Below are 20524 nucleotides of genomic sequence, written 5' to 3'. Positions count from 1 at the left end.
GCTTGTTTTGATTAAAATTTGGCTAGTTGTAGCTTGTGAACTTGTTTTGTTATCTTTTTTAGCACAGCAAATACTATCTTGAAGAGATTGGTACAATTTACTGCCTCCTAGGAGGTGTTGGCTGGTTTGGACGGAGAAAAAAAACCCCAAACTAAGCAAATTACAAGGAGAGAACCCTTACCAACAAACCCAAGTCTCCCTCCTTTCCCCAACTTTGTGGGAGTATCTTTGTCTAAATTGTCATTCTATATCCATTTGTAAAGTTGCCCATTCTTTCGTAGATAAAATACTTTTCCATTGTCTGTTCTGCATTGTGGTCTGTTTATTTCAGGCTGCATCTGCCGTTCTTTTTTCAGTCATTCTGAAATCTAATCCTGTTTAAAGTATTTCAATCTCTTGAGGCTTGATAATATGTTTGACTGGCTATAGATCAGGTCTATCAAATTTATCTTTCATTAATGAAAAGGCTGAATGGTATGAAAGCAGTCTAAATAGGCCCAAAATGCAGAAAACTAATGTGAATTTCTGTGTGATGATCTCAGTAAAATACAGTTTTGCTAGTTTACCTTCAAAAACTGATTTCTGAGCATGTCCTTCCAGAATGTGTATGGACACTATTATTCCTGAGTTTCTTATGAGACTGTTCAGAAAAATATGATTTGAGAAATGCAGCATCTTGTATTTTTAAAAGGTGTATTTTCAATTTAATTCAATTTTGGAAGGCTTATATATGCCTCCTACATTTTCAAACATCTTTGCACTTTGTTCTAGAGGCATTTGCTAAGCTGCTGTAGTCTCTTTGTATTCAGTGCTATCAAATATACCTTTATTTAGCACATTGTTTTCATAAAGGCAACTGGCATAAAACTGGGTAACAATTAGCTCATAAACTATAAATTCCAGTGGTTGTGGTGAATGCTGTTTTGTCCTTTCCAGTTCTCTTTTTTCTCTCATCTGTTTACATTAATCTCCTTATATCTTACTATTTGGTTTATTTCTTATTTGTGTAGTGTGTAATATGTGGCCAATGATTGATCTCAAACTTACAGTACAGAAAAATAAGAAGAACAACCAGAGGAGGAACAAATGCAGAAAGAATTGATTAGTATGTATTTTATGTCTTGTGTTGGCATTCTTTACCATTCCAGAGGGGGAGGTTCTCTGGGCTAACAGGACTTCCCTTGATAGTCAAGAAGATCTTTATGCTGTTCATATTTAATAAAAATGTGATTTAATGTTGCTGTATGTTGTTTGATAAAGTTTCATACTGCATATCTTTAGAGAATGTTTGTATTTTGCTATGGTGATTCCAGGTGTTAACATCTGACCTGGAAAACAGGGAGAAGCAGCAGGAGAAAATGCTGGACCAGCTAAAGGAGATAGAGAATTGCTACAAGGCTTGTGAGAATGGACGCAGACAAACTGAACTCCAGTCTGCTGAGTTAGCTCAACAGGTTGAAGAGAGTACCAAGGAAGCAGAACGGTATCTCACTGAATTCAAGCACTCAGAGGCACTCAGGCTGGAGATTGAGAAAAAAAGAGAAGATTTGAAGGTGAGAGCCCAGGAAACCATCCGCCAATGGAAACTGAAGTGTAAGAAGTTGGATCGTGAGATAGAAAAGCAAAATCAAACTATCAGTGAACTGATGGACAAGAATAGTCAGGTAAGATTGGTTGATGTTTTTTGGTACCCTTTCCCTTTGTTTTAAAAACAAAGAGAAGGAGCTTGTTTATACAATGTGTGACTTAAACTGCTTTCTGGTTTAAGTTGTGGACCTCTTCTGTATAATTTTCAGAACTTTTTCTTTGAAAAATCAGTTTGAAAATGCATTGTGTAACATTTTTGTGTTTCTCGTTTGTCTTTGTTCTGTACGACAGACCATTTATTCCTTTCTTTTTCCTCCTCTAGAGTTTCTCATGAAAAAACATAGGTTTTTTTGGGTTTTGACTTAGAAGAATTCCTTTATTTGTTCAGCTGCTGACACTGTTTTAAAGACAAGCACTCACATCAATGCTAATGTTTATCATCCTGTATTGGAATAATAGTAGAAACCACCATTCTGTTGGCAGTGAGTCTGTGGGTTGTATTTTCCAGTGGATGGATCAAAAATGGCTTGTTTCTATAGTGGCTGATATAGTGCTTAACTCTGTGCTGTGAGCTTTTATCTTGACTTACATGCTCTGCTGGTGCAGTCTATCATATTGTATGGCTTTTATTTTACAGTGCTGTACCCTCTTTTCACATATTTTCTTATGGCATCCATCCAGTTTAAGTTACTGAATGTGATGGGCTTGAGATGGCTCTGTCCTCTGCTTTGTCTTGCTCAAAGATTGAGGTTTTCAAGGGCTAAATGAGATGCAGCATGGGATGTCTATTAATCCTGTGTTGTTTCTGATCCAGTGATCTGTTCTAGATTGGTACACGAATATGAGCATAGTCAAAACACAGGAGAAGTCACAATGGGGCTATTACTGAGTTGAAATTAATAAACTCTAGCAAATCTAAACTGTGATTCCTGGTGTTGCTGTTTCTCTCCTACTGCCTATCATATTCCTTAATTTTTATTATTATTTCCTCTATCCATGCTCCAACAATTCATTCTATAGTAACCTTGTATTTGTTAGCCCTAGTGCTTGTCTGGAAAAGTAAGATTCTCAAACATTTAAGAAGTTGGTCGCTCTGGCCTAAGAAAATGGAGGTTGTAAGGAGAGGAAGAAAACCTGAATAATTTCAAAATCATGGATGTCTGTCAAATGGACAAATAAGAAGCAAAAAGTAGAGACAAGTTGTGAATAAGAAGCAATAGCTCCCAAAAAGGTTCTGGAATCACTGTTCTTGTAAACACATAGGCTGGTCTTTGTAGATGCACTTGATAACACTAACCACGTTGAAATTTTCTTTGTTATGTAAGATTCCTTGATATGGATTTTACCTCTTTTTATGTGGCAAGTATATTCACATGCTAAATGCAGTGGTTAAACTTCGGCTTAAGCTCCATTTAAGAAATGCTGTCAGTATTTGTTCTTAAAGTTGTGACCATTCTGCCAACAGGTTTGTGGTAACTGTCACTGGTGAAGAAAGTTTCTTTTAAGATATAGAAGAACAAATAAACTGTTTGTCATTGTGAAGGAGAAAAAAGAGCAAATGATATTTTATGGTCTCGATATAAAGTTGGAAACAATTTACTTATACGGATATAATCAATCTAGATGCAGTATTTAGTATAAGCTTGACGTAACTAGATGAACATAGTTTAACTAGCTTTGAAATACAGACAATTAACATCTGAGACAAAAATCTGTAAAAACAATAAAGGAAGAAATGGCAGTTTGTTGTCTTTGATTTCTGTTAGAAGACTTCAAAGGGTTGATGGAAAATTTTCAAAATAGGGTTGCAGTCATAGCTTGCAATTTTGAGATTTTTGAAATATTGGCAGACAATGGATGTGCTATGGAAGGATTGTTTAGGTTTCATTCTTTTGAAGTTACTGGGATAATTTGGTTGAAGTTTTACCCATGTAGTTGTCCTTAATATTGTTTGACAGTGGAGTTTCTGGCATCTTTTGAAACATATGTTCTTTAAAGTATGTAATGTAGAAAACATACATAAAGCAAATAACTTATGGGTTGTAGTTTGAAATTTTACTGGAGTTTTGTTTTTTTGGCTTTTGGTGGTGTTTTGGATTTTTTAAGCCAAATCCTTTGAGTAGAATTACAAGATAGGTTTAGGAAGGTCTTTTTGTCTGGTAGGTTTTTTTCTGGAAAAACCCATGATGGTCATCAGTCCGTGTCCTCAATTTATTGTATTTGTATTTTGCTTTGTGTTGCTTGTTATTGATGTAATTGCAAATTGTTTTATTATTTTTAACTGCACACTTTTAACCCTAATTGCCTTTTTTTCTGTATTGTTTCAAGTAATTTTGCTATATCCATAAGAAATGTGCGTTGCTTGTGGAATTGGTGAAAATGCTCAGTAAAATTTCGTATAAAATTTGTTAAGTCAGTTTAAAGAATTTGATATATTGGAACAGATTGCCCAAATTTGTTGCATAGTGTCCCTCACTGAAGTTATTCAAGAACCATCTGGATGCCATCCTGTGTCTGTGTTCTAGGATAAGTCTGCTTGAGCAGGGAGGTTGGACCAGATGACCCACTGTGGTCCTTTCAAGCTTACAAATTCTGTGATTCTGTGCTAATTTTAACATGAAATATATCAGTGGTGGAAAAAACACCCAAGCCCTGAAGATCCTAGGAAAACACTGGAATTTTTGTTATTTTATTGCACTTGATTGATTTCTATTTGGGAGATGATGTCATTATTTCTTGGCTTTGATGCATAAGTGAACCAAGCTTTTAACTGCTACTAATTCATCTACTGGGCATAATTTCAAAAATAAGTTAAATTTGGTATACTTTCTATGTAATATTTTAGAAAATAAACAAAATAAGTCAGCACATGGAATGGACTGTAGGCACGGTGTACATATCCTGTAGTCATCCCTGTATGCTGCTGCATTACTCTGTTACCTCATTTTCTCCATCTTGCTATTTGGAGAAACCAATAAGGAAACACTTCTCAGTCTGTAAAGAGAGAGTATGAGAAGCAGAGAATTAACCAGAACTATCCTTATTTAGAAGGGTATATAATTTAAGGACAAGTCCAAGTTTGAGATTGCACATGATCTATGTGTAAATTTAAAGAAACACTGAGTACATTTGAACTGAGTTTGTAGCAAGCAAAAATTTTATATTTTTGCTTACATATGTTAATTGTTCTATAGACATTCCTGATGTCTAAGGACATCCTTCCAACAATTGTCTTTAATTACTTCAGCTCAGAATAGATTTTTTTTTTCTTTCCTAGGCCCTTAAAGAAAAAGATGATCTTAAAAGTCAGCTTCTCTCAGCTATAAACCAGATAGAAAACCTACGGAAAGAGCTGAATGATGTGCTTACAAAGAGAGCCCAGCAGGAAGAACTTCTCCACTGTAAAGAGGTAAAACTGAATGAAATGGAGTCACACCAGGTATCTCTTGAAGAAGAGATCAAAGAAGTTCAAGGTACTGTAAAAAAATTGGAGAATGAGTTGAAAAATCAAGTCTTTCTACAAAATCAAATGCAAGCTGAGAAGGAACACTTGAAGACAGAACTTGCAAGTATTAACTTGTTTCATAAAAAAGACCAAGAACGACTCCTGGAAATGCAAGCAGATGTAAAACATTTAAGCACTGTACGTGTGGAACTAACAAACAGAATTGCAGAAGAGGAGAAAGCCAAAAAGGAATTACTTAAGAGCCTCTCAGACCTCCAGAAACAGCAGGAATCTAGTCATGAAGAGATGATTTCAGCTAACAGGCAGCTGAAGATGGAAAGAGAAATTCACCAACAGGAGTTGGCAGATCTTAGATCAGAATTACAAAATGTGAAAATCAAACATGAACAAAATGTTCAAGAACTCACGAAACTCCTTAAACAAGAAAAAGATGATGCAGAGGCTCAAATTAGAATGCTAAAGGTACTTATTGTGAAGAATTCCACTGTCAGACTTTCCCCCTCCTCCCACACACCCCACACACAGCCCCTGCCACTGAATGATGAAGGTAATAAAGCATGGGCTTTAAAGCACTTAACACACGTTATTGAAAGCCATTGTAAGAGTTTAAAGCTCAGGGTAAAAGTGTTACATTACCAGTTTTAGGTCAAAATCTTAGTTCAAAAATAGTAAAACAGATATGATCAAAACAAAAGGAAATTACAATGCTGTAATGTTTTAATATGGCAGGCAGGTGAAGCCCCAAGTGACTGGAAAGGGGGAAGCATTGTACCATACAGTCACCCCAGGACACCATCTTTTAAAAGGGTAGAAAGGAGGACTGTGGGAGCTCTGACCTGTCAGCCTTCTCTTTTCTCCTGGGAAGATCATGGAACAAAACCTTTTAGAAGCTATGCTTAGCCACATGGAGGACAGGGAGGTGATTTGAGACAGTCAGCACAGCTTCACCAAGGGCAAGTCCTGTCTGACCAACCCAGTGGCCTTCTCTGATGGAGTGACTACATCAGGGGACAAGAGAAGGGCTACAGTTGTCATTTATCTGGCCTTCTGTAAAGTGTTTGACACAGTGCCCCACAACATCCTTCTCTCTAAATTGGAGAGAGATGGATTTGATTGGTGGGCTGTTAGATAATAAATTGGCTGAATGGTCACATTCAGAGGGTTGTGGTCAGTGGCTCAGAGTCCAGATGGGGTCCTGATGTACAGCCGTGATGAGTGGTGTCCCTCAGGGATCTGTGTTGGGACTAGTGTTTAGTTATGTAATGTATCATTCATGACTTGATAATAATTCTTAAGCAATTGGTAACATAGAAACCTTTAAGTGAAGAAAGCAATAAAAACCCCCTAGGTGGTTGTTAGTAGAAGGATCATTAAAATCAAATGTTTTAACGGCAGTGCTTAACATTGGAGACCTAATTTTTAGTGTGTATATCATTATTTAAGTGGTCTGTCCAAAAGTGGTTTTTTCTTTGGCAATGGCATTGAAATTAAGAGTGTACATTTGATCTCAAGTGGAAAGAAGGAAAGTGTAATCTGGATGCTAATAAGAAAAAGTAAGTTGATTGTGACTTTGTTTTTCTGTGAAACAGCAAATCCTACAGGTAGGACCTTTTTATTTTTACTGTTTGTTGAACCTAAACCAGAGTATTAGAAAAATTCACTTTCATATTTCATTTGCAGTTCCATGACTTCCCCAGAATCCTAAACTGGCATATATTTAAGAGCAGAAGGTTTGAGGGAGATGAATTTTCCAAGATATTAGGGTAGGCCAATTTTTTAGAAGTATACACAGCGATAATGCACAAGGTTCCCTTGATTAAGAGACTGTAGATGAAACGAAATAGAAAATCATATGCGTCTCTAGGAAGATCTGATAAGAATATGTCATCCTGCAGTTGGTTTGGTTACTTTTTGTCTGAACTCATCATTACATTGCATTTGGATTTCAATTTTATGGTCATACTTTTCTTCCAAAGTAAGGTAAACTTAACATACATTTTATCTTTTTCCCCCTTTTTTTTTTAAAAGTATTTTGTTGTTAGAGTAGTGTTTAGCGAAATCCAACAGAAAACGTAGGGGTTTTTTAACCTTTTTTTTTTTTTAGAAGCTGCTAAGATTTTGTGTCTAGCAACAAGCTGTCTTTTACTGTACAATAATAACTGATCTTATTTACACCTCAGCTGTGTCCAACCTTTGTGACTGTTTTTGGAAAGGAATATACATATCCTGTCCAAAGATCATTAAAGATTTAAAAATAAAGGTCAGTTGAGAGAGACTTGAGGAGTGAAGGGAAATTTAATATATTTGTAGAATCCAAAGCCTTAAACTTGAAGAGGATGCATTTATGAGTTACTTCCAGGAAATCAAGGGGAGAGAGTCCTGTGTTTAGAGAACTAACTTCTGCATAGATTGTAAAAAGAAGTGACTTTCAATTTTAGTTGTTCTTTCCTCTCTTGCCTCCTCTGTATGGTACTTTCTGCCTGACTTTTGCCTTGTTTTCTGTAGTGCAGCACTGGATTGCAAAATTGTTAAGTAATTAAGGATTTTTTTGGGTAGTAGGGAAGGTACCATAAAAATACTGTATGATGCAAGAGAACTGGAGAAGAACATAGAGTTTTTTGAGGTACCAGTGTTAAGAAGGATCTTACTGTTTCATTACTGAGGTTCTAATGCTTAAACTTTTAATTTGGTTTCTGTTAGAACATCCTAAATGATTCCCGACCAATGCCTCTGTGATGTCCTATTTGGTATTTAAAAGGATTGATACACTAGGCACAGGAATTCAAGTGGTTTGCTTAGTGATCTCCATTTGGCTTTGTGCTCAGAAACTCTGGATCTGTCACCTAATTTTAATACATACCCTCATTTGCTTTAAAAACATGCTTGTTTTCTTAGAATAATGACACAAAATTTCTTGCTGCCTGACAGTATGGAAGTATTTGAAGTATTAATCTTTAATCTAAACTTATATAGAGATATGTATTTATACATATAAAATTGTGTGTATGTGTATATTTATTTGCAAATTATTTTCTCTACGTTTTCCCATTGTGCCATCCATTTTTTCCTGAAGATTATTCAATGTTGAATTTGGGTTCAATAAAGATTAATTAAATTATAGTCATATTTACCTTCTCTGTACTGGACATTAAGTATTAACTTTCTCTTCTGTGTCTCAAGGGTAATATAGGTGAGGGATTTTTTCTTGGATTGTCTCCATCTGCATAGATACTATAATGCAATTACCTTTAGTAGGAACTGAAAAGTTGATGTGTGTAAGAATAATCACAGATAATGTTTTGGGCATTGCAGGCTTGTCTTTGTGGTCTTAAGACTTTAGACTGTGGATGCCAAAGTTCTTTCTCAAATTGTCCTTTGGAAGAGTTTTTGTAATCCATTTAGTGTCTAAATTAGTGTCAAGATCTAGTGTCTAAATTAGTTCATAAAACTTCTCTCCATATCCTTCTTCCTCGTAGAAGTTGTATTTGTAGTGTAATTGGGAAATAGAATTTTTGCTTTTCCTCAGAAAGAAATATACTTTGCAAGTTTATTTTTGTGTTTAACTGCATCCCATACTTCATCTAATATGAAACTGGTTTTGAGGAATGTGTGTGTTAATTTTCTCCTTTGTTTTATTTTCAAAAAATTTTCTAGATATTGTAGAGCATTTCTCAAATCTTTCATTTTCAGTCAATTATTTTTTTCACTGGAAACAAACATACATTATTTTACTCATTGTTTTGGGGCTTTCTAGATCATTACATGTTTTCTTCATTTTTCTCTGCAAAGTGTCATGAGTAGCATTAATCGTACAAAGTAATAGCACTAAACCCACACAAATCTAGAGCTTAAAAATACTAAATCTTTGCTGTTGTTTCCTTATAGATATAAATTTAGCATTGGTTCCTGAAATTAAATGAGTTTTAGACTTTCTGATTCCAAATTATTTTAGTAATGGAAAAGCTGCATAAATACTAGACTTCTCAGGATGATGTAAGCTGATGAGTGTAGCAGAGCTGAAATTAAGAACCTGAGACTTCTATTTTCTGCTTTTAAAACACTGTATGGTTCTGCAACTCTGTGATGTGTTTTTTTCCATGTTCAGATAAGTAATTGCACTTAGTAGAGCTTAATTTAATTTTGTACATTTATCATTTGGCAGTAGTGTTCCACTATATAAACTATAAAACTTTAGAGTTTGGATGTGTTTTAAAATAACCCATAGAGTGACTTTGTAATCTTTTTTCCCTTTACCATCAGATGGAACTTTTAGAAGAGAAAAACATAGTCAAGGCTCAGTGTCGACAACTGGAAAAAATAAAAGTTGAGTGTGATAAATTGACAGAAGAATTAACACAGAATGAGGAAGAAAATATAAAACTAAAACGGAAATGTGAGCTTGTAAAACAAGAACTGGAGGAAAAGGTAAAATTAACTGATTTTAACCATGATTTGTTTCTCTGCTGATAATAAATACCTAAAATAAATGCTGGATCATAGAAATAGATGGTAAACCTAAAAAACCCCAGTACGTATGTATTAAAGAATACACTCAGTTGTGCCACAGTACATGGTTTCTTTATGAATGAAAGATGACAGAAATGCTTTGGCTGGATCATGAACTGAATCCCTCCAAGGATTCGCTATTATTATTTAGGACTAGAAATATAAATCCTGTTGCTTGCCTGATCTCTAATATAGCTAACTAACAAATGTTTAATCAGTCACTTCTAGTTTTCTTCATATTTTTCTTCAAGATGCAGTGGAGCTGTGAATCATTTAGAGATAATTTGAAGTAGATATGCAATGTAAGCACAGTAAAAGAAATTCTAACTAATGTTGGGGTGGAAGATTTTTGGTTTTTTGGGGTTTTCTTTTATAGTGTAGAGTTAAAAAAATGTTAAATCTGGCATTTCTTTAGCTTGCTAAACTATCAGGAAGTGGTTTAAAAGCTCAACTTAGACTAGTAAAAATACTTGAAATGAAAATTCAAAAATGTGGTTTTTCTATGTTGGCATTTTAGTTGTATAATATCTATTATTAAGAAAATGTGTTTATAGGGATGCACATGGGATTCTGTAGTCAGTTGTGTATTAGCTCAAACCTTACCTAATATTGAGAAGATACTCTTTTTCCATTGAAATCATCTTTTACCTCTAAATTGAAAAATATCAGAGAAGGTTTTAAGCATGTGATCCTGTGGTCTCAACTTTTGAAGGTAAAGGCAGATAGTTAGCTTGCATTAATGGTTAACTTAAGAGAATATTTGCTATTTTGGTTTTGTGGGTTGTCAAAAGGGATGTTAGGATGGGGGAAATAATATTACCTCTTGGGAAATCTCATGCTGGCATACACTTGTGGCAACACAGCAGAAGCTTATTATGTTACAGAGTATTTTTTTTTTCCATGCTTTTTATACTTTTAATATTCTGTTCTTAATGCAAATACTAATTCAAAGGGGCATAGGTATTATAGCTAGCTTAGATTTATTTTTTTTTCATGAAAGGTGGAGGAGCAGAGCATAATGGTTGGTTTCTTTCCTTTTCCTTCTGTGCACTTCTGAGTCATTAGTGACTTCTTTTTTTTTCCTGTAGGCTCTGGATGTAGAATGATAAGGAATGTTGGCACATTCAAAAAATCAAGCAGATAAGAAATAAAAAAATAAAGTTATGTGTTCTGTTTTAGTCATGTCTTTGGGGATGAACTTTGACATGATGGAATGCATTTAGTGAATAGTGAGGTACCAGAATACAGATACTGGAAATATATACAGTGCAATCTTACTGCTTTCAGAATACTAGTCTAGGTCAAAACTGTTATTTCAACTGCCATCTTTCAACTCCCATCTTTATATAGTACAGAAATACTGGAACCTGTCCATCTTAAAAAATCTTATGATTTCTTCAGTTTGAAATAACTACTTTCCCATGTATTTTTGTATTAATTAAGTGAAAAAATCAGACTGCTTATCAGGTATTGGTGTTTCACATTTGTAGGCCACCTACATTAAAAACTCCTGTTTTGCTAGCAGAAATAAATACCTATACATATATATGTATACAACCTCCTCAAAGGAGGTAGCAAGGTGGATGTTGGTCTTGTCTCCCAATTAGCAAGTGATAGGACAAGAGCAAATAGTCTTAAGCTGTGTTAGGGGAGATTTAGATTGGATATTAGGGAAAAATTTATTCAGACATTGGAACAGGGATTGCTTGGAGAAATGGTTGAGTCACCACCCCAGAGGTGTTCAAAAGACATGTACATGTGATGTTCAGGGATATGGTTTAGTGGTGGACTTGGCAGTATGGGGTTTTTAGTTGGACTCTATGATAACTGAGTTCTTTTCCAACATAAATGGTTCTGTGATTCCATATATATCCCATTCATGGAACTTGGGTGTTAGGCATTACCTAACTCTGCATCGGTGTCTCATAAGAGCAGTGTATGAAGATTTCCAACAATTAGACTTCAGACAGTTGTACCTTGTCATTGTGGAGGTCCACAATTAATAAATTTTTGAAATCTTTGCTCTTTTCACCATTCTTGTTGCAACTTGCACACATTGGAATTTGCCTGTTAAAGTGCTTGCCCTTTGTTGCATTACATCCTCCTGATCTCAGCAGCAGACAGGTGTGTTTCAATTTCTCTTATTCTCACAAGATAGGTTTTTCTATATTATTTATGATGCATAATTCAATACTTTGTGTAATCTAGCAGCAGTTTTACTTGGTTTTATGGTAGCTCTATCATAGATATAAAAGAAGAGAATCTGAATTTTAAAAACATGTAACATATTTAATCAAATTTTTGACATTAGCTGATAACCTAAAATACTTTCCTCAGTGCCACTCACTCTCCTGTGAGATATTCTTTGAGTAGTTTTCCTTGGAGGGTACACTGACTGCCAATAAAAAGTTTCCTTCTAGGATCTCTTTTCTGATGATAGAGATTAGATGCCTAGAACAGATTCAGGGCAAAAGATAATAATGGGAGTATTTACTCTGGGCTCTTTTTCTACTCATGAGGAGATTTGTAATAGAACATCTATTTTTGACTTTGAAAATAGGCTTTATGATTGTAGAGTTTGGATTTGGTAGCAGTTTCTTCATAGCTGATTTACAGGATAATAAGGAGAACCAAGGGAGGAACTTAGAGGTGCTATTAGAAGGTATTTTTTTTCCATGGCAAGGAGTTGAAATTAGCATGACTGCGTATGGTCTGATTTTGAGATTGAATGATACATGGCTGATGATATATGTTATATTATTAATGCAATTACGTATCTTTGTTTTGTTTTTCCTTTCTCACTCCAGGAAAAACAGATCAGCAATGAAGAAGATCATTTGAAAAAGATGAGTGAGGCCAGACTGCAATTTAAAGATCAACTGCGTCAATTAGAAATGGAACAGCAATCCATTCTCTCCATGATAGGAAGTGAAATTGATGCTGCTTGTGAAATCTTTTCTCGGGACTCCATGGAGAAATTAAAAGTAATTCTAAGTTTTAAGTATGCTGCAGGTTTTGTTCTTTTCTTGGTGAAAGTTTGCATTGTTGCATAGATAATCATTCTAATATAATTATGGATATTTAGCTGGTACAGAAGGACATTGCTGTGTATAAGAATGGGATAGTGCAAAGGGCTGTCCATGCATTAATTGGTACTGTTTTCTTTTTTTTTTTTTTCTTTTTTTGAGAAATATTTCTCCTCTTGCTTGTGTGAAGGGACCTTTTATTAGCCAAATTTTTGAGGTAGGTTTTCTTAGGCCGTGTTCCTGGAATTGGGAAATCCTTAAAAAGGACCTTAAATGCTTTTAAAATTGGGAGAAAATGAAAGAAATTTTTTGTTGAAAAATCACTTTAATGCTTTAGTTCTTATGTAGAGAGCTGAATACTGAAAATGAAAAGAGTTTGACCTCCTCTTTTGAGGAGCAGGTCCTTGTATCCAGAAAACTCAGACTCAAATTTTCAGGGAACTGGTAGCTTGCTGTAACCTTTTTTTTGCAATTTTAATACTTCTCCTGCAACCCCTGTCTCCCTGTAGCTTTTCTTCTGAGCATTCTCATTTGCTTGCACTCTTCCTCCCTTGATATGATTCTACGTGACTGATTCTCTTAAATCAACATTGTACATTTCTGAGAATATAGAGAACAGACTGTCTGACTCAGCTTGTCGCCACACTTACAGTTGCTTGACCTAGTGGCTTTTTAGCCTTAGCTACAACCCAGAGTACACTCAGATTGCATCTTTTTTTTTTTTTTTTTTTGTCTTGCTGTTTAAACAGAAAATACTTTGTAGCTCTTGGTCATGGACTGCTTTTGAAATAGATTTTTTTTTCACCATTGACACATTTCTCCACTTACACATGGAGCTGGAGTGTTGCAACACAAAACTACATGAGAATTCTAAGACAATGTATTTGACAAACAAGCTTTCTCCTTTGTATCCTTACAGATAGGTCTTTTTGTTTTATTGAGTTTTATAATCTGCTGTAGTTGCCAGATTTTTGATCATTGAGCTATGACTTCTTGGATTTGTTCCTCACCTTGTGAAGATTTTTTGGTTTCTGGATAAGGTTTTGCAGATCCCTGTTTATACAATTCTCCTTGGTTTTTTATCACTGGCCAACTTAAACCAGTTCTGAATGTGAATTTTTGACTAGACAGTTAATGTAAAAAAGAAAGTTAGTTTTGTGGTCCTGGTATGAATTTTCTTTCTTTAAGGTAAGAATCTTCCTTTATAATATTGTTCCTCTGCTCAGTACTTCAGGTATTGCTAAGGTTTCTAAAAAGTTTCACCCTTTACTTCAAGAAGTTGCTGCTGCAGCTTGGGTAAGCAGGAGGAATTTGATGGATAAATATTTGTATTGAGAGAAGTCAAGCACTAGGCTTAATCTTCCTTGATAAGAAATGTATTTCTTTGATGAATTTCCAATAAGCAGAAAAGACTTTCTTCTTTCTATGCCTAATTCCCATTTTATGTCTCTTTCTTTGTCACCTGCTTTTTCATAGGCAATGTCCCTTACACCAACAGTACTGAACGATCCTCATCGCTGGTTAGCAGAAACAAAGGTAATAGTCAAACCTCCTGAAATTTTACTGAGTAAGCTAATATTCAGCATTTGATGGTGTAGTGGGAGGTGTCCCTACACAGGTCAGGGGCTTGGAACTAGATGATCCTTAAGGTTCTTTTCAACCCTAACCCTATATTATGGTTGAGTGAGGGGGTGAGTCTGTGAGTGGATGGATCTGATTTATTTAAAAGTCCATTTGAAGTGGCACTTCAAGGGTAAAAAGAAAAATATAAAAGCATACCTTTGGCAATTATTCTGATGTTTCCAGACTGTTCTCCAAATGTTTCTATCAACAAGAAATAGCCATCTTTATGGCAAAATAAATAGCAATGTTGTTTTCACAAAAAAAAAAAAAGCCATTGAAGTAAGTGCAGTGATAGTGTTTAGATCTGGTTCAAATTTTTTCAGACAAGTAAAGCAGAGGATGTAGTCAGCAGGTTAAGTTTCTCTTATAGCATTATCACAAGGCTAGAAATTATTTTAAATAAGGCTGGTATTTATTCAGTCTAAAATATATTAGATTGGATTCTTGGAAAATGAACGATTTTTCTTTCCCTGTTGAAGCTTTCAAATCCTATAATGTGGGGGCACACATGCTTAAGGACACCTTCAAGGTGATGACTGTAACTCATAAATCTTGCCTTTCATTTTGCAGTTTTCTTCCAGCTCCCTCAGCTCACATGCATAGAATGCTTCTTACCCAGTATCTTTTAAAAGAAGTAAATTTCTCATGATCAAAATAGATTGCGAACTGTGGAAGACAACTGTTGTTTTTGCTTCCTATAGAAAGGTCAAAGCCACGGGAGAATTGACTTAAGGAAAAATAGTTGCAAGTGTTTGCATGTAAGAGAAGGTTATTCATGGTGTGTGGTCTGTGTAAGACTTGTAGACCAAGAAAGACTTCCACTATACATAACAGAGATAGGATTGGAATCAAAGGAGGAATGTTATGGAGGAAGTGTTTTCTGCATTTGAAAAAGTGATACTGACATATTATTACAAAGAACTTTCAAAGAGCACCTAATAATACTTTGCAAACCTAAGTTTGTTTAGCTGCTAGAGGGAAGTTTAGAATGAATGACTGCTTAAAATGCCACTTTTATTTTCTTTTGTTTTAAATAGGCTGTGTGAAAGTTTCCATATCATATTCTGTTTGATCACTTCTAGATTTACTAAATTGATCACAGCCAAAAGATCTCAATGAGATCTTTTTCTCCTCTGAGTGAACCTTAAATATTGACTTTTGCTGACTAGAAAGGATTGATGTCACTTTTTCAGAAAGGGGAAATATTTTAAGTTCTGCCAACATAAAATAGAGAGAAAAAGGTACTCTGAAAGGAAGGCCTGTCTCTTGGTGTCTATGTGTGCACTAATTCAATGTGAATTTCCACATCTACCCTAGCAAATTCATGCTTCTGATTTAAAAGAAATAAAATAATATTAAAGAAAATCACTTTTCACATGTAATTATCAACCAAAATGTGTCTTTGATCTCTTGAAAATCAACTTATGTTCTCTTAATATATCTGATTGCCCTCTATTATTATTTTTCAGATAGTTACAAATGAGTAATTTGTGACTCCAAAGATACATTGAACATTTATGGTCAGTGAACATTTATGCCCTCTTATTTTTATTAGAATTCTTTACTTTTTATTGTACCTTTTGTTTTAAATGTAGACTAAGCTTCAGTGGCTGTGTGAGGAGGTAAAGGAAAGAGAAAGTAAGGAAAAAAAGCTGCGATGCTACTTGCTGCAAAGCCGAGAACAGCTCAAGCACTTGACACAGATAAAGGAGACTGAACATCAGTCTCTCTTTAAACAGATAAAAAGCCAGGAAAAGCTTTTGGATGAAGTTCACAGAGAAAAAAGAGGTATGTTATGGATTCCATTTTTATTAATAAAAGGGAGAAAGAATTTAAAATTCTATTAATTATAATTTCTATGGCACATTCATTTTATCAGCTAATTATTTCAAACTGCAGTGGGCTAGTGCTAAGAATAATGCTTTGTTTGTGGTTTTTTGTTTTCCCTCGCTGGCAAAAACGGCAAATGCAGTGGCTGAGTAACACACGAGTTTACATCATGCACAGTGGGTATAGAAATTATTTCCCAGCTGTACCATCTGGGACATTGCATGACCTGGGCAAAAAGAGTCTGAGGCCACTTGAGTTAGATTGCTATTGCACAGCTCACTGTGTCATGGTATGATCTTTCATTGTCTTCTGTTCCCTCAGTTTTGGAAGAAAGGTGTCACCTTTTACATTTTCTTCAGAAATCTTGTTCCCGGCCTTTATTCAGGACTCCGTACTGATATAACTGGGCAGAATAAGTATTCTCTTTCATTATTTTGTTAGTTGTCACTTTGTGCTGATTGATGTAGATACAGATAAGAGTAAACTTTTAGTAAGCATAGTTATAGCTCCTAGTAGTTGACTTATTGAAAATGTTTTGTGAATTGCAGCAAAAAACAAAACTGCTTGGTATTGGCAAGAACAAAGTTAATTCTCTTCCTAGTAGCTGAAATGTGCTGTGTTTTGGATTTAATATGGATAGTAATGTTGATAACACACTGATGATTTAGTTGTTATACAACACACTGATGATTTAGTTGTTATACCCTAAATCAAGGACTTTTCAATTTTCCGTGCTCTAATAGTGAGATGGTGCACAAACAGGTGCAAGGGTGCATGGCCAGGCCAGGGGAACTGGCAAAGGGATATTCCATATATTAGAGTATTATTCCCTGTGCACAAACACAGGAGAGTTGTCTGGGAGGAGCCAATCACAGCTGGAGAAGGGGCTTGGTGGTGAGCAGTGATACTGTACATCACTTGGGGTATTTTTGGTTATACTTCTATTTTTTTGGCATGTGCATGTAATGACAGTGCATGTGACAGTGTATGCAAGATTACAATCTCCACGTAAATTTAATTGGTTTCTTTTACAGTCATGTCAACTTAGATTTTTCTTTATAATTTGAAAATTATTACTTTCATTATACCAAATGAGTTATTTTTTAAAAGTTGTAGAAGGTGGAGAAATAATAGAATGGATATCTGTTAATCTGAGTTTTGAGTACTGTCGTTCACCAAGGGGTACATTTAAATGTTCAAAAAGGGCTTTTTATTAAAAAAAGGGTACAAGATAAAGTCTGACTGTTTTTATGTCTTGAACAAATACTCTTACATACTGAATGAAAAGCCCAGCCTTGATTATGATGCAAGTAATACAAGAATGTACATGTAAATAGTTTAATGGATAAATGACTTCAGCATGAAAATTGGAAAAGCTACTTTCCCAGAGGGGAAAAAAGAAAACGCAGATAAAAGCATAAAAAAGGTGTTAAGCCAAAAGGAGAAAGCAATCCATCAAAATGATAACAAATTTAAATTAAGGATACAGAATGCTGGTTGGCTTTTCTTACTCAGATGTAAAAAATGGGAGGATTTACACAATACTAAGGCACCCAGTAATGAAATCATGGGCAATTCCCAGATGTAGGAATAAGCAAATGAAGGCAGAATGTATTTAATTGCTATAAAAAGCCCTTCACTTTTTTTTTTTAACACCAAAGTATCCTTAAAGGTACTGCTAAATAAAATAGATATTTAGTCAAATTTGATCAAATGGATGAAAATATTTTCTGCTGGAATGATGCAGATTTTAGATGGAGCATTTTATCAGATTCTATGAATAACCATGAATATCCATGGATGTAGTTGACTGTCCCCACTGACACAAACCGCTTGTCTGAGTACCTGATATAGTCTGAAAATACTACATTGATTTAAGTTCACATCAATCAAAACTTACGCAAATGAAACAGAGAAATTGTATTGTCAAGAAATTGATTTGTTAATTTCCTTTCTATGGATTTGATAATGTAATTTACTCATGGGGTTTTTTTGGGGAGAAAGAATAAAAATAGAGATTTATGGTGGACATATCAAAAGTAGGTGGCATAAATATTTACATGGCTTTGTTGATGACTGTGTTTTAAGAAGTTTTATTAGCTTAAATAGGTCTACTAAAACTTTTAACTATGTATTTTTTGTCTTTTCCCTTTGCCAAGGCATTTGAAAATACCTGGGATAATGTAGGCTTTTGAAACCTCCTTACGAATTTTTGTAGAAGTGTTAACATTATGTTATCACGTTGGTACCTGTGGTGGTACAAACTGGCCGTCCAGTGGTATAATCCTGACAAACACAAGTAAACTAACATGGAGATTCATCCATGAGGGAATAGAGAATGAAGCAAAATAGCTTTGTGAAGTGCAGAATTTCAGGTTTGTTTACAGAGCAGCAGAAGTTTCATTGTTATCTGGTGATGCTTCAAGATCAGCTACATTTGTCTTCCATTGTTGATAAGAGTATCATAATGGAGAGTTTAGAAATTCAGAAGTCTAGCAATATTTATAAATATAGAAGAACTGAAGAGGAGGTGACTTCTGAGTTCAGGTTTGCAGATTGGTACTTTGGATGCAGTTCACTACTGAACAAGGTATTTATGTAGCATGCTACACAATGGGCTATTTCAGTAACAACTTGGATTCTGTGTTTCATCTTAGAGTGATTTTGGTCATATAATCAAATTTATTGCACTAGATATTCAATATGTTAACAAAATAGACAACAGTCTGAGGAAATAGAATGTATAAGGTCCAGTTTCTTAACTAAGAATTTAATTTGCATTCCGGAATCACTGAGCATGCCATGGTGTTCTTAATATCAATTTAAAAATCAGTTTAGGTAACAAGAATTTTATTTTTATTATTTTTAATGCCATTGTTAGCAACTGTACCTGGCACAAAATTTCTTTCATTTATTTTATTTCTGTATGATCTAGCCAGACTGTGTATTTTGAAAAGCTCATCTTTCAAATCAGTGAAAGTCTGTATTTGATCCTGGGTGGACCCAATGGTTTTATAAACTCAGATTTACTTTAATTACCTTTCCAAGAAAATCTTGGAATGTACTGATGTGTATATAAGCTAGACATAATATGTTATATAGTGGTGGACATGAAGTCTGCACAGTTCTTTTGTTTGAGGATAATATACTGCTACTTCAGAGAAGACATGGATAGTCAACAAATAAATGTTTAGCAAAATAAGACCTGACATATTTGGCAACACCATATCTGTTCTTTTTTTAAATGAAACAATGTTAGTATGGCTGTAGTGATGTAAGAAGAGGAGGTGCATTGCTTCTATTTACAAGACTGATTTAATTTGTCTCAAAATATTCTGCAAATACTGTTTTACACAAAGTCCCAGGTGATGCAGGATGTATTCTGTATTGGTTCTGAGCGTCTACTGAAATAATGCTCTACAATAACATTTGAATTATTACATATTTGGAATCTCTTATATAGGTATAACTTTTATACCTATACTGCTGTATATACTTATACTGCTAAGTAAAGCTTAGGAAGGTGACAGTTGTAGTCCTGAGCTGTGATAGACTAATGATAGATGCTTTTGTCACAGGCACAAAACTGTTCTGGGCAAATGTGTGGTGTTTTTCTTTATGTATTAAGTTTATCACTCATGCCTTTATCATTGTGCATTGTCTTACATTTGAGGTTACAATAGCCAAATTTTGAAAGACATTTTAGCTGGTTTTAGTGGTGGTGTCAGCTCTATCAATCATACACAGTTGCCTCTAGTTTCGTCACTTTAAACAAGTAAAATTTACAAAGATTTTGGGACGTGATTCCTGAAGCAAGACATCAGTTTATTTTAATTTCTTTTTTTTCTGTTAGGTTCAGTCAGGATTATCTGTTATTCAGCTGCTGTGGATAATGTAAACTCAAAAGAGCCTGGTATATTAAAGTAGATTATAAATACAGGTAAAGTTTTGCTTTGACAAAACCTAATCTTTCAAATTATATTTCTTTTTTTTTCTGTTTTAAAGTCAGGAAGTCAAATTTTTGTTTGAGTCAGGAGCACTAAAGCAGAAAGAGTAGAAATTTAAAATAAGAAACAGTACAGTACATTGAATGTAAATATACTGACACTGAGCAATCTCTGCTATTAAACTGAAGAAAAGGATGAGATTGGAAGCCAGTGAAAATCAAAACAGTGTAAAATCTTTCTATTCTATTTATTGTGAAATCTTTCTATTATGTTTCATTAAATAATAAAGTGCATATGCTGTTTTGAAGACAACTTTAAGCCTTATTCTGCCTTTTCAGCTTTGATTCTTTCTTTTTTATTACATTTTTTTCTCATATATTGCATGATATTGCCCTTGTATGAACAAGAGTCCTTTCTGTGGCAGCAAGAAACATCACAAGGTATTTTCAGGTCATCTTTTATTGAACAGTGAATGGGAGTGTCAACTAGAAAGAACACTCTTTTAAGCATACATACAGGAAGGAATCGGAAGGATTTCA

General features: G+C 34.6%; 1 protein-coding gene across 2 annotated transcripts in view; it reads left to right on the top strand.

The window, feature by feature from the left end:
* Positions 1 to 20524, top strand: part of CEP128 (centrosomal protein 128) — a 96337-nt gene that overhangs the window by 32943 nt on the left and 42870 nt on the right. For both annotated transcript variants that reach the window (XM_041397521.1, XM_041397512.1), the window contains 6 exons: positions 1314 to 1664; positions 4865 to 5515; positions 9314 to 9478; positions 12367 to 12543; positions 14062 to 14121; positions 15804 to 15996. In XM_041397521.1, the coding sequence (XP_041253455.1) occupies positions 1314 to 1664; positions 4865 to 5515; positions 9314 to 9478; positions 12367 to 12543; positions 14062 to 14121; positions 15804 to 15996 (1597 nt within the window). The remainder of the gene's footprint in view (positions 1 to 1313; positions 1665 to 4864; positions 5516 to 9313; positions 9479 to 12366; positions 12544 to 14061; positions 14122 to 15803; positions 15997 to 20524) is intronic.

The sequence above is a fragment of the Onychostruthus taczanowskii genome, unplaced genomic scaffold, assembly GCF_017590055.1.
Source record: "Onychostruthus taczanowskii isolate IOZ18803 unplaced genomic scaffold, ASM1759005v1 scaffold1, whole genome shotgun sequence".
NCBI classification, from domain to species: Eukaryota; Metazoa; Chordata; class Aves; order Passeriformes; family Passeridae; genus Onychostruthus; species Onychostruthus taczanowskii.
Note: the sequence above shows the minus strand (reverse complement) of the source record. Positions and strands in the feature narration are given on the sequence as shown.